We start from the raw sequence: 26,973 nt of genomic DNA, 5'->3' as shown, positions 1-26,973 counted from the left end.
AGTGGAAGGGCAGGTTCCTTGGGCTGAGTGGCTGACTGCTGTTCCTGGGTTTTTACCTTTCATGGACTAAAATAGTTTTTAAATAAGGAAAGCACTGAGATGGCTGCAGTGATCACCTAACCACAGATAAAACATAGATAAAAAGAACAATCTGAACTGAAATTTACGTGTTACTAAAATGACTGAAGTGAAACACTCAGATCTGCATCTTTTGATTTGATTTACACTGTTCTGGAAGTTTGACATAATGGAATGAAAGACCTGCCAGGCACAGGACTACACAAACAAATAGTATTTCAAATAACAACTTTTGAGCAGAACAGAGAGGAAAATAATGGACTTGTAACAGCAGAACTGGAAGACTTTTCCTTTTCCAGTTTCCTCTCAGTCTCTCAGACTACACTGATGAAAAGCAAATCAGAAAAACATCATTCAAGAACATCAAGTTACCTACAAATGTTGCTGCTTTGGAGAATGCAAATCATCGATTAAACAACTGTGGTCTCCATTAATCTGATATTTAAATATTCTAAGGAAGTTTTAAATGGCATATTTTTGAAGTGGGTGCATTCCCAGTTTTAAAATGCATATTATGTTTGATGTTATGTTTTATTATTTTTCTCTGGGTTAGTAAGCAATAACATTTCCCTTTCTTTGATTCAAGAATTGGCTCCTTTAATTTTTGAGGAGAGAAAGTGAGGACTGCAGATTCTGGAGATCAAAGTCAAAGAGTGCGGTGCTGGAATGACTGATGAAGGGCTTATGCCTGAAATGTCGAATCTCCTGCTTCTCGGATGCTGCCTGGCTGGCTGTGCTTTTACAGCACCACACTCTTCGACTACTTTTTTTTTGAACCAACCATCTACAATTTAATTGAGGTTCAATATTGCTTTGTGCTAAAAAGAATTGAAAGTTTTTGCTGCAGCCAGCGGCAAAAAAGAACAAAAGCAAAGTACTGTAAATGCTGGAGACCTGAAATATAAAGAAAGAAACTCAGTAGGTCCAGCAGCATCTGTGGAGAGAGAGAAACAATGTTACAATGTTTCAAGTCTAATATGGTTCTTTTTCAAAATAGTTTCTAATTATAGCCAAAGAAACACATGCAACAGTTTATTTTTCTACTCTGCAACATTATCCTTGGCCGTCTCCTATTCCTCATCTTTTTAAAATTTATTCGTAATGGAATGTGGGTGACTCTGCCAAGGCCAGAATTTGCTGCCCCACTCTAGTTGAGATGGCTGGTTAGGCCTTGAGGAAGTGATGGTGTACTGGTCCAATTTCCAGATTTGAAGCCATTTCTTCACAGCATTAGCTTTACTCATCCATTGACATCATTAGTATATCTACATCTCCATGCTTCCTCTTGGAAGCACAAAGTTCGTTCTCATGTACACTGACATCTTTCCACCACCTCTTTTGACTCTTCCACTTTAGCTGAACTATCAGATTACTTATTTAAGCAGAAATACTCTCCAGTTAAATATTGGAAAAAACTGAGGCCAGTTTTAAAGCTCCAAACTTCGTTCCCAGCTACTGATTCCATCCTTCTGCTTGGTAACAGTGTGAAATTAAGCCAGTCTATTTGCAAAGTTGGTGTCACATTTGACCTGATGATGAGCTTGCAACCTCAATCATACCACGATTAAAACCTCCTCTTTCTACCTCCATAACATCACCTGACTTCACTCCATCTCAACTCATCTGCTTGTGATATGAAATTTGAACACAGACAACCTAAAGATCATGAGCAGAGATTCTTTATTCCACTGACATCCAAACTTGAATGGAAATTAAGCCTAACAAGGAAATATTCACATGGAATGAAGCCTCTAGTTTATATAATATTGAAAATATTTTGTCTGTTTCTTTATTCCATGAGCTTTCCTTCACGTAAAGATGCCCTTTCTCCCCGGAATGTGTCCATTCAACTGCTGTAGTGGCTCTCCCTCACTATCACCATTTCATGGCTACAGATTTTATAACACACTTTCTTGTCCCAGCAACTGCAAATAGTACTGCTGCCTCACAGCGCCAGAGACCCGGGTTCAATTCCCGCCTCAGGCGACTGACTGTGTGGAGTTTGCACATTCTCCCCGTGTCTGCGTGGGTTTCCTCCGGGTGCTCCGGTTTCCTCCCACAGTCCAAAAATGTGCAGATTCAGTGAATTGGCCATGCTAAATTGCCCGTAGTGTTAGGTGAAGGGGTAAATGTAGGGGAATGGGTCTGGGTGGGTTGTGCTTCAGCTGGTCAGTGTGGACTTGTTGGGCCGAAGGGCTTGTTTCCACACTGTAAGTAATCTAATCTAAAAAAAAGTGTAGAATGACTCTTTGCTAAGCAGTGTGTAATTGCCCCATGATGGCCAGAATGTTCAAGTCCACATTAGTGTCAGCATTCTCCTTTTACAGCACCAATCTGGGCAAATGATAAGGTGGGGGTGATATCCAGCATTTGCTTGAGAAGACTTTCTCAGCTTCTTACGTTTACTTGCACCTTCTAAAAAATCCAGACTCCATTGTGGATCACACAGATTGGTTTCGAGATTAATTATCCAAGAATCGTATGATTGACAATATTTGTTTCTCAAGTTGCTGCATCCTGACAGCTTCTCCCTGCACTTTTTCTCAGGGTCCGTGCAAGCATCCCCACACTAGATGCACCCCTGATATTCACAAATCACTCCATCTGACTCCATTTCAAACAAGCCATCATACACTGATACTTCAGGTCTCATTATGCTTCGAAGTGAATTGCTTGCCTCCACATCATCCACCAAAATTCTAGACTCAAGCAATTCCCCTCTGCAAACTGTTTTCTGAAGCTGCGTTCCAGCTATTAGTTTAACAATATAGGTGTGGCCATGCATGACAAAGCTTCATGATGACTTTGTGAAATTCTGTGTCCTACATATCCTCTATATTATTCTGACTCATGATATTTGATTTTAGAGGAATTCCCTTGCACTGATTAGAAGGTCAATCCTGTCAGCTTTGCAGTTGTTGAATTGTTTGCTTCTCGGCACAATCCCTCAGTCCTCTTGGGTGCATCGGAAAAGCCTGGCTTAGCCTTATGTGATACTTTGCTGTCTATTAATTGACCTGGCTCTCTCCATCAGAACATATTGTGAGCCCAAGGAGATTGTCCAATAGTGTAGAGAATAGCCTGTGGATGCATGCAGGGTGCTATTAGAACCATAAATCATCTTTGGAATGGCCTGGGTGAACTTGGTGAAGACATCTCTGAATATGAAAACGTGCTCAGTTCAATAACTACTGGGGTCAAGGCCATAACATCCATTGCATGTATCGCAATATTGTCACAGTAGATAACTACAAGTCTTTGTTTAACCTGCAAGGTTTGTTTTGCTAAAAAATCTTCACAGGATTGGTGTTGGCTGAGCATTCTTTTGAGTGTGTTATATCTGATGGATGTTGCTTCACTGTTTAGATCAGAGTGGTGCTGGAAAAGCACAGCAGATCAGGCAGCATCTGAGGAGCAGGAAAATTACTGTTCATCCTCAGCTGTTCTTCTCTCTCTGCAGATTGAAGACATACTGATAAGGAATTTCTTAATCTACGATGCAAGTGTATCAAAATTTCTTTCTTGTTTCCTCAGAAGCAAGTGCTAGGCTTTCCAAAAAAAAATTATCCTAATATGTTTTGAACATGTAAAACTTGATCATTTTTCCCAAATGCATCAGGCTGAAAATCTCCTCTTTGTTTTCTCAGTTGTTCATGCTATAATCATATATTGCAATGAGCTTATTCAGGACTTGGTAAACAAAGATCAAAAGACACAAGAGCATTCAGGGGGCACTGATTTCAAAGAACAGAACAGGAATAGGCCCTTTTGTCCAACAAGTCTGCACTGATACATGATGTCTTTGTAAACTAAAAACCCCATGCCTCTACGTAGTCGGCATCCCTCTATTTCCTGCCTATTCATTTTTCTGCCTCTTAAACATTGCTATTATATCTGTTTCTACCACCCCTTCTAGGAGTGCATTCCAGCCACTTCATACCCTATGTGTGAAAAAATACTTGCTTCTTGCATCTCCTTTAAACTTTCGCTCTTTTCCCTAAACCCATGTCCCATGTATTTGATGTTTTTACTCTTGGAGAAAGATTCCAACTATCCATGAGTTTGGAAAATCAGGAGAGATTATTTCCAATTCACTCTGCTGACATAAAGTAGTTATAACCCAATTCTATAGCAAAAATATGCAGAATAAAGCTTGGAAATTTGGATGTCTGATCTTAGAACAGCATATTGATTAGAATTGCTGCCATCAACAAAATTGGTGTATATCGGTTGCAAACATAAAGTCCAGAAATGTGAGTTAGCTCAGAGGTCCAGCCACCATGTAACAGCGAAGAAGTCAAGTGTCTAGATTTTATTTAATCCTAATATAAAGAGATTGTAAACTAAAGTGTTATTTTGAAGATCCATTCCGAATATTGAAGAATATTTTGTTTATTTAGTTTGCCATGTGATGTCGCAGCCTTGGAGTCGATTCCTGTTTTTCACAATGGTGAATTCCACACACAACTGCCTTTTCAATTCTGGTTTTCTCAGACTTTCTGCCCTGGTAAGGAACAGTGAAATGAGTTACAGCAGATTTTACTTCAACAAATACCTGATGAAAAACATCATGCATACTGTGATTTTCCTTTTATGAATAAGTGGATGAAAATAATCTAGAAACAAAACCAACAGAAACTGTAGCCCATAAGAAGAGATTCTGATAAAACCCTGCTAAAAGATGTTTTTATTGTTAAGGACCTGACAAAGGCTCTTATTGAAAATCTCTCATACAGAGTGATGATTCAACATGATTAAGAGTTATGTGTTCTCATTTTAACTGAGTACTTTGTAAATCCTGACAACCTTGATGTGGAATCATGGGCATCATAAGCTGAGCCACCATTTATTGCCCAAGTTTAGTTACCCTTCAGAAGGTGGTGGTTAGCTACTTTCTTGAACAATTGTAGTCTATGTGCGAAAGATAGACCCAAAATGCCATTAGGGTAGAAATTACAGAGTTTTGACCAGGCAAAGCTGAAGGACAGCGATATATTTCCAAGTCAGGATGGTGAGTGGCATAGAGGAGAACTTGCAGATGGTGGTGTTCCCCTTGTATCTACTTTCCCTGTCTATCTAGATTATAGCATTCATGGGTTTGGAAAGTGGGAGGAAAGGAGTTGGGGAAGAGGTTCAGTTGCATACAGGTTGTTCTGTTACATGCAAATTTGCTGTAATGCGATTGATGAATTGGGGATACTGTTACTACAGCACAAATGTTTAAAACATGTTGGTTGTAATGTGATTACAGTGCCAAAACTTTAAGTGCTGTTTTTGAAGCATGATTTTTCTGTAACGTGGGTTGGTTCAAGACCACAATCATCTCATTATAGAAGAACTCACTGTACCAGTACTTCAAGAGAGTAAGGGGCAGGTGGGCACAGTAGCCATCACAGAGGAGGTACTAGGGAAGCTGAAAAGTTTGAAGGTGGATAAATCAGACAGACTGAATGAACTACACCCCAGGAATCTGAAGGAGATAGCTGACGAGATTGTGGAGACATTAGTGGTGATCTTTACAGAATCATTGGAGTCAGGGAAGGTCCCACAGGAATGGAAAATAACTAATGTAACACCCCTGCATAAGAAGGGAGGGAGGGAGGGAAGGAGGGAGAAGATGGGAATTATTGGCTGGTTACCCTGACGTCAGTCATTGATAAGAATTTAAAGGCCATTATTATGGATGAGATTAGTGAGTACTTGCAAGTGCGTGGTAAGATAGGGCTTCTTCAAGGGGAGGTAATGCCTGACAAATCCATTAGATTTCTTTGACGGGGTAACAAGCAAGTTAGACATAGGAGAGCCTGTGGATGTGGTCTGTTTGGATTTCCAGAAGGCCTTTGACAAGGTGCCAGACAGGAGGCTGCTAAAATAGATAAGAGACCATGGTGTTAGGGGCAAGGTATGGGCATGGATTGAGAATTAGCTGACTGTCAGAAGGCAGAAAGTGGAACTTAAAGGGGTCTTTTTAGGATGAAAGCTGGTAACTAGTGAAATTCCTTAGTGGTCAGTTATGGGATTACAACTATGTTATGTCACATTATGTATTAACAATCTGGAGAAAGGAACTGAGGGCATTGTTGCTACGTTTGCAGATGAGACAAAGATGACTGGACGGACAGATCATGTTGAGGAGGTGGGGAGGCTGCAGGAGGACTTGGTAGGGCTAGGAGAGTGAGCAAAGAAGTAGCAGTTGGAATACAACGTGGGAAAATGTGAGTTTATGCACTTTGGTGGGAAGAAAAGAGACATAGAGTATTTTCTAAATGGGAAAGGGCTTCAAAAATCTGAGGCACAAAAGGACTCGGGAATTCTAGTTCAGGATTGTTTCAAGGTTAACATGCAGATCACTTGGCAGATAGGAATGCAAATGAAATGTTAGCACTCATTTCAAGAACACTAGAATACAAGAGTCCAGATGTAGTGCTGAAGTTCATAAGGCTGTGGTCAGAATCACATTTGGAGCATAGAGAGTGGATTTGGGCCTCACATCTGAGGAAGGATGTGTTCATGTTTGAGAGGGGTCCAGAGTAGGTTTACAGAAATGATCCTGGGGATGAAGGCCTTATCATATGAGGTTGGTTAAGGACTCTACTTCTGTGTTCAATGTGGTTAGAAGACTGAGGGGCCCTCTGAGAAGTTTGGATAATGGAGACAGTGGTTCCGCTAGTCGGAGATACTAGGACCCAAGGGCATAGTCTCATTATGAAGGGACAACCCTTAGAACTGAGATGAGGAGGAATTTCTTCAGCGCGAGAGTGTTGAATCTGTGGAGTTGATTGCCACAGAAAGCTGTGGAGACCAAGTTGTTCAGTGTATTTAAGACTGAGATTCTTGATTAGTTTAGGGTTATGAGGAGAAGGCAGGAGAATGGAGTTGAGAAACATCAATGATGATCGAATGGTGGAGCAGAGTCAATGGGCCAAATGGCCTAATTCTGCTCCTACATCTTATGGTCTTTCTAAATCTGCTGATTTGTGCAAGATCTGTGCAACTCTCATAGTTACAACCCCCATGCTGAGCACATATGCTGCAGGAGTTTTATCCAGGGCAGTGGTTTTGAACCTAAACTTGCACTCTGCTGCACAGGTTACAAGTTAAGATGGTGAATGTTGTGATCTTTCACAACCCTGAAACTGAAAAGTAAAGAGACCTTGAGATTAATATAGATCTTTCCCTTTGATGTGGTACGTTGCTGTAATATTATGGTCACATTGCAGCTACCAGAAACCAACTAATACTACCTTTAAATTAATCTGGGAGTTTAATCTGCTATTCATATTGCCCAAGAAACACGCAATGGGTGCAGTTCTTCTCCTCCCTGGTAGATACTCATGTCAAGTTGGTAAGCTATAGAAATTTCTACTGAGACAAATAACACAATTTGGGAAAACTAATTACAGTATATACTCGAGTAATAGTTGATCTCGTAAAAGTCGACCTTGTATTTTTGGCCAAAACATCTGGAATCTTCCATATGTTTCATGTAAAAGTCAACATTTATGAGTCAGTGTGCCAGCCGTTACACTCCACTCTGAGTTTTCAGAATTTCCGTAGAACATAGAACACTACAGCGCAGTTCAGGCCCTTCGGCCCTTGATATTGCGCCACCCTGTGAAACTAATCTGAAGCCCATCTAATCTACACTGTTCCATTCTTGTCCATATGCCTATCCAATAGTCATTCAAATGCCCACAGAGTCGCTGAGTCTACAACAGTTGCAGGCAGGGCGTTCCACACCCTTACTACTCTCTGAGTAAAGGAACTACCTCTGACATCTGTCCTATATCTATTATCCTTCAATTTGAAGCTATGCCCCCTCGTGCTAGCCATCACCATCCTAGGAAAAAGGCTCTCACTGTCCAACCGATCTAACCCTCTGATTATCTTATATGTCTCAATTAAGTCACCTCTCAACCTTCTTCTCTCAAAAGAGCCTCAAATCACTCAACCTTTCTTTGTAAGACCTTCCCTCCATACCTGGCAACATCCTCGTAAATCTCCTCTGGACCCTTTCCAAAGCTTCCACATCCTTCCTATAACGCGGTGAACAGAACTGCACGCAAAAATCCAAGTGCGGCCACACCAGAGTTTTGTACAGCTGCAGCATGACCTCATGGTTCCGATACTTGATCCCTTTACTAATAAAAGCTAACACACAGTATGCCTGCTTAACAGCCCTATCAACCTGGTGGTAACTTTGAGGGATCTATATCCATGGATACCAATATCTCTCTGCTCATCTACACTACCAAGAATCTTAACATTCACCCAGTACTCTACATTCCTATTATTCCTTCCAAAGTGGATCACCTCTCACTTTTCTGCATTAAACTCCATTTGCCACTTTTCAGCCCAGCTCATTTATGTCCCTCTGTAACCTACAACATCCTTTGGCATTATCCACAACTCTACTGACCGAAGTGTCATCTGCAAATTTACTAACCCATCCTTCTACGCCCTCATCCAGGTCATTTATAAAAATGACAAATAGCAGTGAACCCAAAACAGATCTTTGCGGTACACCACTAATAACTGAACTCCAGAATGAACATTTCCCATCAACCACTGCCCTCTACCTTCTTTCAGCTAGCCAAGCTCTGATCCAAATGGCTAAATGACCCTCAATCCCATGCGTCCTGTTGGGGATGGGATAAATTATTCAGTGGGTGACTCATTCGTAGCGGTCCAATAAGAGGAACAATAAATCAAACCACAAAAACCTTGAGTTATTGACAGTTTCTTCATGAGCTCACGGGGAGAGACAAGTTGACCAAATGGTCACAACTCACTCTGACGAGATACAGAGAGTTAAATGATTACAGAGGAACCTCGACTATCCGAATGAGATGGGTGGGCACTATTTCGTTCGGATGATCAATTATTCGGTTAATCAATTAAATGCCTTTCCTCTGGGGCTCAGAGTTTTTAAAGTCTGCTCCCCGTTCAAGAGACTGTAGAAGCACAAAGCGCACGAGCCCCCGCCCCCAACACCACCCCAGGCCAACCCCGTCCCTGTCCAACATCCCTGCCCCCCAGCACTGCCCCCGCCCTGCAACCCCGTCCAACACTTCCACCGCCCACCCCCATCCAACACTACCCCCCGCCCACCAGAACCCCGTCCAATATGTTTCCCCCACCACTCATCCCCGTCAAGTACTGCCCATGCCCCCTCTCCGGGGCAGCCGGAGTGGGAACCAACAATAAGACTACTGCTGCTGCTGCACTGCCTTTGTGGGGTAAGTCTCCAAATAGCACGCGTGTGCACACACACACACACACACCACATACACAACTTTTTACTGCAACTTTTTGACAGGTTCCACCTCCGCCCTGTACAGGACAATGTTGGTCAGATTATCTGGAAAAGGGGTGTTTAGGGTACACCCCTCTGTAGAACTCCAGGGAAAGTGTAGAGAGAGAGAGAGAGAGAGCACGGGCGGGAGGTCAATCATTTGGAGACGTTCCCTATTTAATCACTGTAAACAAAAGACGTGATCACTTTTGGAAACATGTCTTTGATGTAATGTTCTATCGGGACCTCAAGATCTCCTTCGGATAATCCAATTTTCAAATAATTGGTATTTGGATAATCGAGGTTCCTCTGCATATAGGTTACAATCATTTAACAATTAGCAAACTGTGAATTGCAGGTTAATGAGCAAATAGGCACTATCAGGTAATAGTACAGCTGCAAGGTCAACCACCTCACTGAGCCTGGGCAAGTACAAGCTTAGCAAGTAGACACTAATATGAGATTCAAAATGGTTTCCAGGCTTTTAATATGTGACAAGATGGCTGCTTCGGATCTTAACAAATCTCCCACAATTCCTTCCCTATTTGTTTTCACCAAATAAGGAGGGCAGTTCAGAAGAGCCGGCAAAAGGAGGGACATAGCCAGACCCGGTTGGGGGGGGAGGTTGTCTGATGGTGGGGGTTTAGAATCATCCAGGTAACTGTCAGAGTCCACACCTCCATATTTTGTGCAGTAACCTACCATGAGGAACTCTATCAAATGCCTCACTGAAATCCATATGCACCACATCAATGGCTTTACCCTCATCCATCTGTTTGGTTACCTTCTCAAAGAACTCAATAAGGTTTGTGAGGCACAACCTACCCTTCACAAAAATGTGTTAACTGTCCCTAATTGACTTAATCCTATTGAGATGGTTATAAATCCTATCTCTTATAATCTTTTCCAACATTTTACCCACAACTGAACTAAGGCTCACTGGTCTGTAATTCCCAGGGTTGTCTCTACACCCCTTCATAAACAAGGGAACAACATTTGCTATCCTCCAGTCTTCTGGTCCTATTCCTGTAGATAATGACGACATAACGATCAAAGCCAAAGGCTCGGCAATCTCCTCCCTGGCTTCCCAGAGAATCTTAGGACAAATCCCATCCGGCCCAGGGATGTATCTATTTTCACACTTCCCAGAATTTCTAACACCTCCTCCTTGTGAACCTTAATCCCATCTAGTCTAGTAGCCTGTTTCTCAGTAATCTCCTCGCCAACATTGTCTTTTTCCAGTGTGAATATTGACGAAAAATATTCATTTGCCACTTCCCCATCTCCTCTGAGTCCACACACAACTCCCCATTACTGCCCTTGATTGGCCCTAATCTTACTCTAGTCATTCTTTTATCCTTCATATACCTGTCAAAAGCCTTAGGGTTTTCTCTGATCCTATCTGCCAACAACTTCCCTTTCCATCGCTAAAGTAAACATAACTGAATTGTAGTCACTATCATCAAAGTGCTCACTTACCTCCAAATCTAACACTTGGCCAGGTTCATTACCCAGTACCAAATCTAATGTGGCCTCGCTCCTTGTTGGCCTGTCTACATACTGTGTCAGGAAACCCTCCTGCACATATTCGACAAAAACTGATCCATCTAAAATACTTGAATATAGTATTCCCATATAATATTTGGGAAGTTGAAGTCCCCCCGTAACAACTACCCCGTCTCTCTCGCTCCTTTTGAGAATCATCTTTGCCATCTTTTCCTGCAAATCTTTGGAACTGTTTGGAGACTGATAGAAACATTCTAACAGGTGAGCTCTTCTTTCCTGTTTCTAATCTCAGCCTATACTACTACCCCAGTCGACAAGTCCTCAGACATCCTTCCTGCAGCCATACTAATGTCCTTGACTAACAATGCCACGCCCCCACCTCATTTACCATCTTCTCTGTTCTTACTGAAACATCTTAGTCCCAGAACCTACAATAACCATTCCTGTCCCTGCTCTACCCATGTCTCTGAAATGGTCACAACATCGAAATCCCAGGTACTGACCCATGCTGCAAGTTCACCCACCTTATTCCAGATGCTCCTGGCATTGAAATAGATACACATCAAACCAACTTTTTTGCTTGCCAGTGCCCTCTTGCGACCCTAAAACCTTATTTCGGACCTCCTTACTCTCAACCTCCTCTAAACTCAAACTACAATTTAGGTTCCCATCCGCCTGCTGAATTAGTTTAAACCTACCTGAAGAGGATGAGCAAATTTCCCTCTAGGATATTTGTACCCCTCTGGTTCAGGTGAAGACCACCCTGTTTGTAGAGGTCCCACCTACTCCAGGAAAGCTCCAATTATCCAGGAATCCAAAACCCTCGCAAGCATGTGGCACGGACAACAAACCAGAGATAACAACTCTGTTTGTCCTAGCTCTAAGCTTCTGCCCTAGCTCCCTGAATTTCTGCCTTAAATCCCCACCTCTCTTCCTACCTATGTCATGGTGCCTATGTGGACCATGACTTGCAGCTGCTCCTCCTCCCCCACAAGGATCCCAAAAACACAATCAGAGACATCACAAGCCCTGGTACCTTGGAGGCAACACACCAACCATGAATCTCTCTCGTTCCCACTATGGAGTCCCCAGTGATTAATGCTCTGCTCCTTCCCCCTTCCCTTCTGGCCAACACGGACAGACTCTGTGCCACAGACCTGTGCCCCAATGCTTACTCCTGGTAAGTCGCTCCCGCACAGTATCCAAAATGGTATACTTGTTGTTGAGGGGAACAACCACAGAGGATCCCTGCTCTGTAATTCATTGGTTTTTTTTCTTTATTTGTTTAGAGGTCAATTGGGCTTCTGCTAATGATACAGTATGAATCTTAATGGGCATGAATTTCAGCCACTCAAAAGGAGTATCCATGTAATATTCAACCCCATAAATTTAACTTTAAAAAGTGATCAAAAACTTTCGACTAATATTCAAGTATATAAAGTACCTGCAAAAAATTAAGATTGTGTTTTGCACACATGAAGCTTTGCACACAACCCTTTACCAGCAGAGTATTTTTTGTGGTAAATTCCTTGTCATAAATTTATTAATTGTCTGCTATGAGTCCTCTCATGGCTGGTGCAGGATCAGCATGAACATCACTGAACGAGCAGCTTATGTTATTGTAATTTTGGGAATGCATATATTTATGGATAATAAAGATTGGAAATTGACGTTTGGATGTTAATGTGTTGCAAAGAGTTGTCTTCTGATTGTTATGAACTGGAGTTTTTAAAGGAACTGTGGTCTATTTGCTGTTTACAAAAAGACAAGTGACTTTGGCAACAAGTGACTGGCAAAGTGTTAGAGATTAGTATGGTGTTTAATTGCTTTAATTGTAAGTAAGCAGGTTTGAAAATCCTTAATCAGCATAAAAACCTAAGAAATATGAGCGAGAGTAGGACATTCAGACCATGCCCTGCCATTCTGAGAGATCTGCCCCAGGCCTCTACTCCTCTTTCAAGCCAGCTCCTCATAGCTCTCGATTCCTTGATATTTCAAGTATCTATCTACCTCCTCTTTAAATACTTTCAGTCAGCTAGCCTCCACAACCCTCTGGAGCAGAGAATTCAAAATACTTGCTACCCTCATTAGAGAATGAATTCTTTACCATCTCAGGTTGAAATGAGTGACCCCTTATTATACAGTTGTAGAACTGTACAACATGGAAACAGACCCTTCAATCCAACTCATCCATGCTGACCAGATATTCTACACTAATCTAGTCCCATTTGCCAGCATTTGGTCCATATCACTCTAAACCTTTCCTATTTCATATACCCATCCAGATACCTTTTAAACGTTGTAATTGTGCCAGCCTCCACCACTTCCTCTGACAGCTCATTCATACACATAATGCTCTCTGCATGAAAACATGCAGGTCCCTTTTAAATTTTTCCCCTTTCACCATAAACCTTTACCTTCTGGTTCTGGACTCCCAATCCAGGGAATAGATCTTGTCTATTTACCCTATCCACGTTCCTCATGATTTTATAAACCTCTATAAGGTCACGCTTCAGCCTCTGACACTCCAGCAAAAACAGCCCCAGCCTATTCAACCTCTCCCCATAGCTCCAACCCTGGAAACACCCTTGTAAATCTTTTCTGAACCTTTCAAGTTTCACAACATCCTTCCTATAGGAGGGAGACGAGAATTACACACAATATTTCAAAATTGGCCAACCAATGTCCTGTACAGCCGCAACACGACCTCCCAACTCCGATACTCAATGCTGTCACCACTTTCAAGGAACTATGAACCTGCACTCCAAGATTTCTTTGTTCAGCACCACTTCCCAGAACCTGCCCTGATTTGCTTTTCCAAAATGCAGCACCTCACATTTACCTAAATTAAACTCCATCTGCCAATCCTTGGCCCATTGGACCATCTGATCAGGATCCCGTTGTACTCTGAGGTATACATCTTCGCTGTCCACTGCACCTCCAGTTTTGGTGTCATCTGCAAACTTACTAACTATACTTATTATGTTCACATCCAAATCATTCATATAAATGACAAAAAGCAGTAGACCCAGCACCGATCATTGTGGCACACCACTGGTCACAGGCCTCCAGTCTAAAAGCAACCCTCCACCACCACCCTCTGTCTTCTATCTTCAAAACAGTTCTGTGCATAATAGTTAGTTCTCCCTGTATTCCAAGTGATCTAACCTTGCTAACCGATCTACCAGGAGGACCCTTGTCGAACGCCTTACTGAAGTCCATTTAGATCACATCAACTGCGCTGCTGTCATCAACCCTCTTCATTACTTTCCAAAAAACTCAATCAAGTTAGTGAGACATGATTTCCCAAGCACAAAGCCATGTTGACTAGCCCTAATCAGTCCTTTCCTATCCAAATGCATGTAAATCCTATTCTTCAGGGTTCCCTCCAACAACTTGCCCATCACAGATGTCACGCTCACCGGTCCACAGTTCCCTGGCTTTTCTTTACCATCTTTCTCAAATAGTGGCACCATGTTAGCCAGCCTCCAGTCTTTGGCACCTCACCTGTGACTATTGATAATACAAATGTCTAAGCAAGGGGCCTAGCAATCACTTCCCTAGCTTTCCACAGAACTCTCAGATACACCTGATCAGATCCTGGGGACTTACCAACCTTTACGCATTTTAAGACAGCCAGCAGCACATCCTCTGTAATATGGACATTTTTCAAAATGTCACCATCTGTTTACCCACATTTGGAGGAGCCAGTGTTGGATTGGGGTGGACAAAGACCACTTGATGAAGAAACATCACTCCGAAAGCTAGTGCCTCCAAATAAACCCGTTGGACTATAACCTGGTGTTGTGTGATTTTTAACTTTCCACACATTCTGTATCTTCCATGTCCTTCTCCACAGTAAACACTGATGCAAAATACTTGTTTAGTATTTGCCCCATTTTCTGTGGTTACAAACATAGGCTGCCTTGCTGATCTTTGAGGGGTTCTATTCTCACCCTAGTTACCCTTTTGTTCTTAATGTATCTATAAAATCCCTTTGAATTCTCCTTAGCCCGATTTGCCAAAGCTATCTGATGTCCCCTTTTTGACTTCCTGATTTCCCTCTTAAGGATACTGTTACTGCCTTTGTACTCTTCTAAGGATTCACTCAATCCCTGCTGTCTACACCTGACATATGCTTCCTTTTTTCTTGACCAAAACCTCCATTTCTCAAGTCATCCAACATTCCCTACACCTACCAGCCTTGCCTTTCACCTGAACAGGAACATACTGTCTCTGGACTCTTGTTACCTCATTTTTAAAGGCTTCCCATTTTCCAGCTGAACTTTTGCCTGAAAATATTCACCCCCCAATCAACCTTTGAAAGTTCTTCCTAGTACTGTCAAAATTGGCCTTCCTCCAATTTAGAACTTAATTTTTAGATCTTTTTTCATCATTATTTTAAAACTAATAGAATTATGGTCTCTGGTCCCAAAGTGCTCCCCCACTGACTCCTCAGTCACTTGCCCTGTCTTATTTCCCAAGAGTAGGTCAAGGTTTGCATCTTCTCTAGTGGGTACATCCACATACTGAATCTGAAAATTTTCTAGCACACACTTAATAAATTCCTTTCTATCTAAACCCTTAACGCTATGGCTGTCCCAGTCTATATTTGGAAAGTTAAAATCCCCTACCATTACCACCCTATAATTCTTACAGATAACTGAGATCTCCTTGCAAATTTCTTTCTCAATTTCCCTCGACTATTGGGCGGTCTATAGTTCAATTCCAATAACGTGATCATCCCTTTCTTATTTCTCAGTTCCACCCAAATACCATCCCTGGACGTATTCTCAAGAATATTCTCCCTAAGTACAGCCATAATGTTATTCCTTATCAAAATTACCACTCCCCCCTCCTCTCTTGCACTCCTTTCTATCCTTCCTATTGCATTTGTGTCCTGGAACATTAAGCTGCCAGTCCTGTCTATCCCTGAGTCACGTGTCTGTAATTGCTATGATATCCCAGTTTCATGTTCCTAACTATGCCCTGAGTTCATCTGCCTTTCCTGTTAGACCTCATGTATTGAAATAAATGCAGTTTCATTCAGCTGTCCTACCTCATTCTCTGCTTTGTTCCTGCCTGCCCTGACTGTTTGACTTGCTCCTTTTCCCAAATGCAACAGTCTCAGACTGAATTGATTCCTCACTATCTCCCTGTACCCCTCTCCTACCCACCACGCCCCCACCACTACCACCACCATCCACCTTACTAGTTTAAATCCTCCCAAGCAGCTGTAGCAAATCTCCCTGCCAGTATATTAGCCCCTTCCAATTCAGGTGCAATCTGTCCTTCTTATACAGGCCACTTGCTTCCCATTCTGTAACTTTCGCCCTTAATTTGAGTTTTCCCTCTAGTGGGAACATCTTCTCAAAACCTATCTTGTCAAGCCCTCTAAAGATCTTATATGATTCAAGAAGGTCACCCCTCATTCTTCTAAACTCTAATGAATAAAGTTCTGACTGCTTTAGCAGTTTTGTTAAGTCAATGCATTTATCCTAGAAGTCAGCTGAAATCTTATTTGAATCACCTTCAATGCCATTATATCCTTTCTTACATATAAATAAAGTCACCATAGTCTTACCAGATCATAGGGTTTTTCTCCTATCACTGAAAAATGGCTGGTGACAGTTTGGCATGAGGGTCACCACACCTGAGGCGAGGGGAGTCCAGCATGGTAACCTCAGCCGGTGTGGGAATTGAAACCGCACTGTTGGTGTCACTGAGCACTGCAGACAAGCCATCAGGCTGACTGAGCTAACTAATCCCCTTATCCTTTTTAAATACAAGGATCAAAACTGTGCACAACACTTCAGGGCAGCCTCACCAGCACACTTATAACAAGACTTCTCTATTTTTAAACTTCACCTGCTATACCAAACCAACATTAAAGACCTTTTTAATTACTTACCACATTTTAGGAAGGATGTGAAGGCTTCAGCGAGAGTCCCAGGACATAATAGAGAAGCTGGTGCAGTTACCATTAGAGAAATTTGAATATTTGATAGCAGTTTTAAAAATGTTGATCGGTTTTGACAGAGAAGATAGAAAGTTCTCACTGCAGGCAGGTTCGAGAACCATAGACTCTGTTTGCAAAAAGATTTTTTATGCAGCAAGTGGTTAGAATCTGAATGTACTGCCTGAAAGGATGATGGAGGAAGATTCAATTATGTTTTTCTACCAGGAATTGAATAAGCCCCTGAAGGGAAATTATTTGCAGGCCCACCTGATAAGTTCAGAAATTGAGACCAGCTCAATTAAATTTCCGATGCAGAGAGCTGGCAGAATGATCTCCTCCTGTGCTAATGATATCTAACATATTAAGGATCAAAGAATTCATACACACCTCCAAAAAGTCTTTAACATACCTTGTTACAATCATGATATCAAATATGTGGGTCTTAGGTGAGTTCCATTAACCATGAATATTTTAATGTTTTGACAGTTTTTGAAATATCACTGCAAGAATATTGTTTTTGAGGCAGATATGAAGCGGTTCCTACAGATGGCAGCAGAGCTAAAATCAGAAGAATTGAGCAGTAACACAGCTGAGGCCTTGATTCTTTTTCTGAAACAGGTGGAGTTATGTTCAGATGTATTGCCATATGAGTAACTTAGTGAGGTGACAGCTTCTATCAAGCATGCTGTACTGGCTGCATTACTACCTAATCTAAATGCTCTTCTCAAATGTAAGCTGTTGGTCTAACCTTTTATGAATCAACATTAGACTTGCTGAAAAATTTCAGATAGTAACCTTAAAAAGACATGACAACTGATGTGCAAGTCAGGCTCAAAAACATGTTAAAAACAAATTAAAATTGGACGTATTAACAGAGTCAACAGTTACGCTTAGTTTTAAAAATTACTGATTTTTCCATTTATCTCACAATTTGAAAAGATTTATAATTGTTTTATAAACTATAAATAACAAATATCATCTTCTAAATTAATATATTCCCTAATTTTGACATTTAAGTGGCAAAAGAAGCATATTTTTGTTTTATTGTTTTCAATTTGTCAAACTCCAGAATTGAAAGACTATTTGGATAAACCTATTAAAACTAAGTCCCACAATAATGCTTTTCTGTCAGCTGGCCTAAAATGTAATAATATAGTTTCCATATTTTGTGTTAGAGTGAAAATTATGTATAGAACTTAACACAGGTGTATGCATTACCTATCCACATTGATAAATTCCCCAGCATTTGCTGTAATTGTGCTAATAATTAAGGAAAGGAATACTTTAGACTTAATAATAAATATTTTCAACTTACCTCTGCTTCCCTTCTCAAGAAGGAAGGTGCATATGTTGTTTATGCAAATTAGACAATTAAGAGGTGGAGAAGAGCCTGAGTTGACATTGACTGTGACTTTTCACTCCTGACTATTAGTAAAATGTTTGGGGCCAGATTTTCAAAGCAGGATTGAGAACTTGACGTCCAGATGAATTCTGGATTCCAATCTGCATCTCAGCTGCACGAGTCTTATGATGCAAACTTCTAGTGAGGATGATCTAATTGGGCAAGAGACAGGTTTGACACCTATTGGAGGCATCAAGCACCTTGAGGATGTAGAAACTACCTTCCTCTGCCAGTGGAAAAAGTAGTAGAAACTAAATAGTGGCCAATACCACATCCCAAACCAACAGTCCCTGGTGGCTACATGGCATCGTCAAAATCAGGAACTCAGAAGGCAGAGGGTCACAAGTAAGAGGGTAAATCTTCACTCTAACACTAAAGTTAATTCTCCAAATGTTGCACTACAGTTAGTTTCACATAATTTCAGTAGTTGTAGAACAACCAGTATGGCAGGTTATTCATTATTACTGACTTTACTGCAATCTCAGATACCAAATCAAAACATTATAGACGATCACATCAATTAAAAACAATTGGGCTGGAAAAGGATTTTGTTATAGATAATGAAAAATTTAATAGATCATTGTAAAAGTAGTAATTGGCAAGTCAGGTAAATTGGATTTAACATTTAAATAGCCAAATCATTTCTTAGACTGAATATATAAAAGATTCACAGTATTTTAGTGTGGAGCAATGATATACCTCACAGTCATTAGTGTGAGTGAATTTGCATCCACCATGCAATCTCACTTTGTGTCAGAACTCCAAAATGTGTTTGGTAACATGATAAATGTTAATAATGCTTTATCTTTTACATGATTTAATCACACTTAAGCTTGATCTGCAAAATGGTAAAGTGTTTAATATGGGGCAGAAGGACATGGAGATTATTCACACCTTATTGAAGAATCTACAGAATAGAACCTCATCTCAGCCAGACTCAAAGCAAATTGTGTATCCTTTTATTGTCTGTACATTGACATGTCAAATGGGTGATTTCTAGAAATTTGTTTGTTTGTGTCTGTAACAGCTTTATGGACCGAAATACCATCTACTCAGTTGGTGACAATAAATATTCTGTAGAAGACAGAAATAACATTGAAGCTGGAAATCTCCTATTAATTTTGATATTATAATGTTTTTGAAGTAGTTGGTTTTATCACTGTTTAAATTTTAGGTTGGTTGTTGCATGACCTACAGGCAGAGAGTGGACATCTATTCTTCTAACCCTGTGCCAATGTGCTTCTGTAACTGGGAGTTGGGAAGTTAAAATTTATTTGCTGCCCAGTTCTTTTCTCCACTCTTATAAGCGAGCCTTCTGACCCATGCTGCAAATATCTAATGACTTGTCAATATTTTTACCAATCCTAGAGTCTTTATCACCAATGTCATACAGTTATAGAGGTATACAGCACAGAAACAGACCCTTTGGTCCAACTTGTCCATCCCGACTAGATATCCTAACCCAATCTAGTCCCACCTGCCAGCACCCAGTCCATATCCCTCCAAACCCTTCCTATTCATATACCCGACCTGATACCTTTTAAATGTTGCTATTGTACCAGCCTCCACCACTTCCTCTGGCAGCTCATTTCATACACATACCATCCTCTGCGTGAAAAAGTTGCCCCTTAGGTTTCTTTTATATCTTTCCCTTCTCACCCTAAGCCTTTGCCATCTAGTTCTGGACTCCCCCACCCCAGGGAAAAAACTTTGTCAATTTATCCTATCCATGTCTCTCATGATTTTATAAAAGTTTAGATGGTCAACCCTCAGTCTCACTTTCCTCAGCTCCAGGAAAAACAGTATTATGGACACAAAATCCGTCCCATCATTGGACACACCAGCCTAATTTGGATATATGCTATCTCATCGTCACACGGTCAAAATCGGGAAACTTTCCACCCAATAACTTTACAAGAGTACATTCATAACTCAGAATGCAGTAATTTAAAACATCATCACCACATTCTGATGGGCATTTAGGGCAGTAAATGACTGCCTCACATTTCAGATTTATTTCAATATCAGGAAGTAATTGTGTGAGGAAATAGCATCCAACACTCTTGAGCACAGTATGCTGGAGCTCCAGTACACTGCGTCACCACACTTATTTTAGTTAGAACAGTTTCAGTTGATATAATTGAAGATCAAATTCTGAATACATTCCTATTTCCATGTCTTAACAAGCTGCCAACCAGACCCCACCTTTCCCACAGACTTATCTTCAATCCAATTTCCAGAACCCCACTTGAGGTCTGGCTGCAGTCCCAGCAATGGCCAATGCCCATAATATGGTGCTAGTTAGGCTTCAGAACAGCTGACAATAAGACTGCTTCCTAAGACAAGGATAGACTAGCAGGAGGCTAGAAGAGCACGGCAAGCCAAGCAGCATCAGGAGGTGGAGAAATCCATGTTTTCGGTGTAACCCTTCTTCAGGATAAGGATGGAAATCGTGTCCTGAGCCAATTAACAACCCCACCAGTATAAAATGGCCTAATTCTTTGGTTGGGCTCCCAAATGACCTTTCGTAATCAGGATGGGCAAATAATACCCTGTAAACCTCAACCTTACACCTCAGTATAACTCAGCATAATTGAAAGGTGCAGCTGGGATAGGTGAAAATGAATAACATTGTTGACCAGTTCTGGATCAATGGTTTGAACTGACATTTGTTTTAATAGTCACTTGCATATTTTCTTTAACCAAGATCAAAGATTTTTTGGCAGGCTAGCAGTCTGCCTGTCTGATGTGTTCAACTGCAACAAGAAATGGGAAAGTTAAACTTGGATTTCATTTCATTTTCATTTTTGAAAACGAACCTCTCTCCAAAAAAAATTTGGCTTGGGCAATTCGAGCAAAATAAGTGTTACTTGAATAAAATTTAACAAATTGCATTTTAAAGGAAGCAAACATTCTGCTTTTTTTTTGTGACTGTCTCTGTTTCTGGCTGTTGCAAAGAATGTTTCATTGCATAAGTGTCTAGGAAAATTTAGGGCTTTCAGATACCTGCCCATGTTCAGCAATCACATTAACTTTGTCACTGTGAACTGTATTAAATAAGTCTTGCAGGACTCCTTAATGGTTAGTGTGACATGATGAAGACTAAGACATACAGAAGAGAGGTTTAATCCAAATTTGTGTTTATCTTATGAATGGAAATACCAGAATTTCCTTCAGGAATCCCAAACAAAACTTGGCATATCAGAGCTCGGAACAAATTGCTGGCCAGCCCTGAAGGAAGAAAGATAATTATCAAAACAAAAATGCTAGAAATGCAATTTGAAAAGAAATTTAATCATTTGAATCATTTAAAAATATCCTTGTAAAAAGGAATTTATTATTTTTCTGACATTCTTCAAATATTTATATCTAAATAATTATTGGTGGTAAATGCTGATTGTTTCATAGAACTTGATTTTTGACACTGACGGGATAATAAATTAACACTGTAATACACTGCTTCAGCCAGAGTTATGACAAAACAGCCCAGCTTTGTTTATTTAAGGTTTGATTGCTTGTGGCCAAACTTCCCTGTCTGTTGAATAATGTTTCTGCCTATCTCTGAGATATATATGCTAAAAATAAAAGAAAAACTATTGCTTCAAGCTATACCTTTCACTACTTTCTAAGACATTTCACGTTTTCATATATACGTAGTCTGAGATTTTGCTCGAATTAATCAATTTTATCTAAATCTAATCTTTTGAAGAGATTCCTACTTAGATGATTTAACTATTAAGTAGATATGTTTTTCTACTGAATCATATTTCTATTTTCAATTTTTTATGGCAACTTTGTTTCTGTTTATGAATTTTCTTCATCAATTCTTAAACTGGAATTTACTTATGGGAGCAGTTTTATCCACTCATCTTTTGGTAAAGTTCACAGATTCAACATCTCTGAGAAATGCTGAATTACACATGCCAACGTTAAGTAATTAATAAGTGGATGTAGGTACTTCTGCACAGATAAAAAATGTACAAATAACATCTACTTGCATATATTTGCCTTGAAATTTCACATGTTGAGCTGTGCAACATTTATGCCTTTACTTCTCACCACCATAGGCATTAGAGCAGTGACTAGCATAAATACTCTGTAAAATAGACATCCTGGCAGCCTTTAAAAAGATAGTTCTCATTGAAGTTTCCAGCAGGAGGTGAGCAAAGTGCTTGGTCCAGTGAGTTGTTCATGGCTGATTCTGATGAAAGGGTAATGACCAGAAATATTACTCCTGTTTTTCTCACCACAGATGCTCCCTGACCCACTGAGTAGAAAATCATAGAATTGTACAACAGAGAAGAGGCCATTCAACCCATCAACATTGTGCTGATGCATCCACACTGTTCCTACTTACCAGTACTTAACCCAGAGCCTTGAACGTTATGACATTTCAAGAGTTCATCCACATACCTTTTAAAGAATATGAGGTTTCCCACCACCATGGCAGTGCATTCCAGATTCCCACAAATCCTCTGGGTGAAATTTCTAGTATTTTCTCTGTTTATTTTAAATTTGCAGTATTTTACTTTGATTTTTTTTTAGTGCCTTAACACAGTACAACCTGGTAGACTCAGACAAATAAGGCAGCACATCATAGCATAGAGCAAGAAGGAAGCCAAAAAGATCATTTGGGCCTACTGTCAGCCCAGGGCGATTGTAAACTGCTATCACAAAGGTTCAATGATGTGACTTGAACAAGCAAGTTACATATCAGTTACATTTCTTGGTAATCAGTTGTTTAAAACAGCAGTGTGTGATAACTGTGCAAAATGCACTTTAATTAAGGCCCTGGCCCTGCTAACTCAGTACCATACAATACATAGCCTCCTAATAGTCACTTACTGGAAGAGCAGCCCTAAATCCTTTCCTACTTTTTAAATGGATGATATACTCACAACTGTTAACCTATCCCCATTCCATTTGATATAAACTCAATTTTTAGTTTTCACAGAATTGCAAGAGAAAATGACACCACATGTTTGTTACAGGTAAGGATGAGATGGAGCATAGAAATAGCAAGTGCTGAAGAAAATGTGGTCTGACAGCAACCATGGAGAGAGTGTTTTAAATAGAGTTAAAAATTTCAAGTCCACTGTGCCTCCTTTCGGAGATTTGGAAACATAATCAGTTTTGTGGTTTTGGAAAAGTGGCAAGGAGTAAGTGGAACACAGGTAAGTCGGACAAAGGTTAGAGGGTGAGGGAGATTAGAGCTCAAAGGTGTCATAAAAGAAAAAGGTTGTAAAAAGTTGGAATTGTTCCTAGTTTACCTATTGAAGGGTGGATTTTATACGAGGAAATGATTTGGCAATTATGAAAATTTTGGCATACCTGAAAGAAAACCAGTTCGGGAGATTTTTCGGGAAGAACATCCTGTGGTAGTTATAGCCCACGCTTATAAGGTAGACAGGATAAAATGGAAAACATGACAGGCCTAGAACCATGATAACTTAGTGTGAGAACTGCAACAAGGTCAAAGAGTAGAGAACTAACTTTAAATATGTGCAGTGGTAACACTTGAGCATTCATCACAGGAAGTGAAACACTTTAATGACAGCTTGAAATATCTAAATGATAAATTTATGGAAGCAAATTCAAACAAGATAGAGCTTCCAGTAAAATTTGATGAATTATGAGTAACAACAAAAGCTCAAAAAATCATTTCGCTAACACTTTCTCAAGGGTATTTAGGGCTGGGCAATAAAGGCAGACCTAGTCCTGTATTTTCAAACTGCACTCCAGTATTCATTCACAAGTATAGCTCTAGCTCTTCAACGACAACTCGCTTTACCAAGCTAAAACCGCCCTGGGTTATTCCTCAAGTTTTAATCTTGTTCACTTGCATCTTGCAAATACTGTTTGTGGGTGTTTCCATGCAATTATCAGATAGTAGTAGCACAGCTTTTTCAGATTTCCCACCACAGCTCTATGTCTTCCCTGAGCCTCCACTACACAAAGGTTATGTAGTTCAGTTGCCTTTAAAGGCACAGTTAACAGCAGCACTGTCTAAGACGGAATTTATATTTCTCCCTCTCACTGTAGTCTTTGCATTCCTCTTCATGTACTGAATGACCTATTGAAAATCTTGCAACAACATTTTCCCTGTTGCTGGGCAGTTTGAATGCTGCCACCTAGCAACTCTTACAACTGTCTGTTCCATAAATATTTCCATAGGTTGCTGGCTTGCTTAGTACAAATGAAAATAGTGATTTCATCATACATTTTATTCACACCTATACTGTTGCCATGGGATCCCTATAAAGAATGACAGTTGTAAGTTTCCATCCCACTGAAACCAATTCTCTCCTGGACCAGCTAATACAAAATGATGGGAAAGGAGATAATAGAGCTCAGACCCACTGCTGAGTTCTTATAAAGACATTTTTATTTCTCTCAAACTCACTCTCTGTACACCTATTCCTTCAGTATTACACATCTGATCACTTGCTTTCAACTGGCATCATAAGGTAATATTTGTGTTGGGTTTGTCAAGGTCGAAAGTGAAATAGATAACAGTGTAATAGCCAGTGTAATTGAATAGTCTATTCTTTTGTGAGTTTCTTTAGTTATTAATTGAATTTTCTGCACAGTGATGTCTCTAATTTTCTTGCTCATCATTATCTTCATATATCTGCGGCCCTCACTGTAATGGTATGTTTGTAAGAGAGGAGGATGGAACTAAGAAGAGGAGAAAAAAGGGAAAGCAGCTTGTGACTGTGATTCTTTTCAGGTTGAAGGTGGAATAGTTGGTCTGCCACTGCATCTCAACTTGACCATTTCCTATAGCAAGAGAACAATGCCAGCCATGGCCATCTCCTCACAGAGCACAAGATTAGAAAGATAGTGCACCATTATCCTGCATCCATGTTGATTTAATTTGGTGTGTACAAAGTAGCAAGGAACACTGAATCAGAAATTCAATAAGATCCACTTAGTGTGAAGGAAGGGTTTCCAAAAATTTGCTCTGACCAAGCTAGGTACCTATACTTAACCAAGTACCTTTACTCCTTTATTTTTCCCACTTAATGCTAGAAAGGAATGTATTGTTTAACCTTTAACTTTATTTATTTATTTTTCTACATATACAAAGAACAGTGGTAATGCTTTGCTTTTTATGTTGTTTCTCTGTATTCCTACTTGTATGTAAGTTTTGTACCTAGGTACTTTCATACCTAACATGGTGCCGTGTGTGGCAACATTGTACACTTTCACTGTACCCCTGTACTTATACTGAGAAAAGTGACAATAAAGCTTCAATCTTAATCTAAAGGGAGGGTTTGGCTGCATTTTTTATTTTAGAGGATGAGGCTGTAAAGAAGACATTTGAAGGAATTTGAAAAAGTAAACAAATCATCCGCAAATTTTCAACAGACTTTTTTTTAATAGTTGTACATTTTATATTGTGTGGCAGATCAATAACATATGCTCCAAAATATTGCCTATGACATAATACATATTAACAGTCTGGACTTGGGTGTTCGGTAAATAATTTTAAACATTGCAGATGAAACAGGGCAGTAAACATTGATAGTAACAGTTTTCAGGAGGATACAGATTGATGAAGACTTTATGATAATAAAACTGACACAGAAGTATGAAGCAATGAATTATGGACCAATAAGTCAAGATAATACAAAATAAATGGTGCACTTTTAAATGAGGTGCAAGAACAGTTGAATTTTGAGAACATTTTGTAAGAGTCAGGGCAAGGCAATTGAAAACCCATCCAGGCTTCAAGACAGATTGAAACACAGGCCGGCCAGAGGTAAAGTTTGGCAAGAAAGAAAAGGGTGAGAGAGATTGTGGGATGAGAAAGACTCTGGCTGATGGAAAGATTCAGGTGTCGGGGTAAGTAATACTGTTCCTTCTAAGAGATGACCAGTGCTGTGGAAAAGCATTTTTCAGGTCCAGCAAATCACCAAATCCCTACAGTGAGGAAGCAGGCCATTCAGCCCATCAAGTTCACACTGACCTTCCCCATCAAGTTCACACTGACCCTCTGAAGAGCATCCCACCCAGACCCACTTCCATCCCTGTAACCCTGCATTTCCCACAGCTAATACAACCATACTGCACATCCCTGGGCACCTTGGGCAATTTAGTATAGCCAATCCACCTAACCTGCATAACTTTGGACTGTGGGAGGAAACTGGAGCACCCAGAGGAAACCCATGCAGTCAAAGAGAGAATATGCACACACCACACAGACAGTCACCCGAGGTTAGAATCAAACTCAAGTCCCTGGTGCTGTGAGGCAGCAGTGCTAACCACTGTGCCAACCCAGCCAACAGCTGTGAAACCTGAATAAAAACCAAAAGAACTGTGAATGCTGTAAGTCGGAACCAAAAACAGAAATTGCTGGAAAAGCTCAGCAGGTCTGGCAACAACTGTGGAGAAAAATCAACATTTTGGGTCAAGTGCCCCTCGGAATCAGTAGAATCTGCTTTGCAGCTTAAATCTGAATTGTTTTTACAGACTAGTCCCAGATGACCCTCAACCTTCCCTGCCCTGGCTAAATTGGCAGTAAGAGTGCTCACAGTGAGTTGGGGTTTGGTTTCCATTTCTAAGAAAAATTCTTCTCATCTCCCCGCACTCATTGTTCTGGGGCATTAAAGACTCCCCATATAGAATACAAAAGAACAAGTCAAATTAAACATTTATAAATCACTGGTTAGATCCTAGCTGGAGTATAATGAAAAATTCTGGGCATCGCTGTCTGGAAAGAATGGAAAA

The 26,973-nt window shown here is 40.4% G+C and overlaps 1 protein-coding gene across 1 annotated transcript in view; it reads left to right on the top strand.

Moving 5' to 3' along the window:
- The window catches only part of LOC140489029 (meiosis inhibitor protein 1-like), a 54,391-nt gene extending 36,899 nt beyond the window's left edge, over window positions 1-17,492 (top strand). The window contains exons 9-10 of the mRNA XM_072588268.1: window positions 4,479-4,585; window positions 17,325-17,492. Of these exons, the coding sequence (XP_072444369.1) occupies window positions 4,479-4,585; window positions 17,325-17,492 (275 nt within the window). The remainder of the gene's footprint in view (window positions 1-4,478; window positions 4,586-17,324) is intronic.
- The last annotated feature ends 9,481 nt before the right edge of the window (window positions 17,493-26,973 follow it).

Source organism: Chiloscyllium punctatum, chromosome 18, assembly GCF_047496795.1.
Source record: "Chiloscyllium punctatum isolate Juve2018m chromosome 18, sChiPun1.3, whole genome shotgun sequence".
In the NCBI taxonomy this organism is placed as follows: domain Eukaryota; kingdom Metazoa; phylum Chordata; class Chondrichthyes; order Orectolobiformes; family Hemiscylliidae; genus Chiloscyllium; species Chiloscyllium punctatum.
Note: the sequence above shows the minus strand (reverse complement) of the source record. Positions and strands in the feature narration are given on the sequence as shown.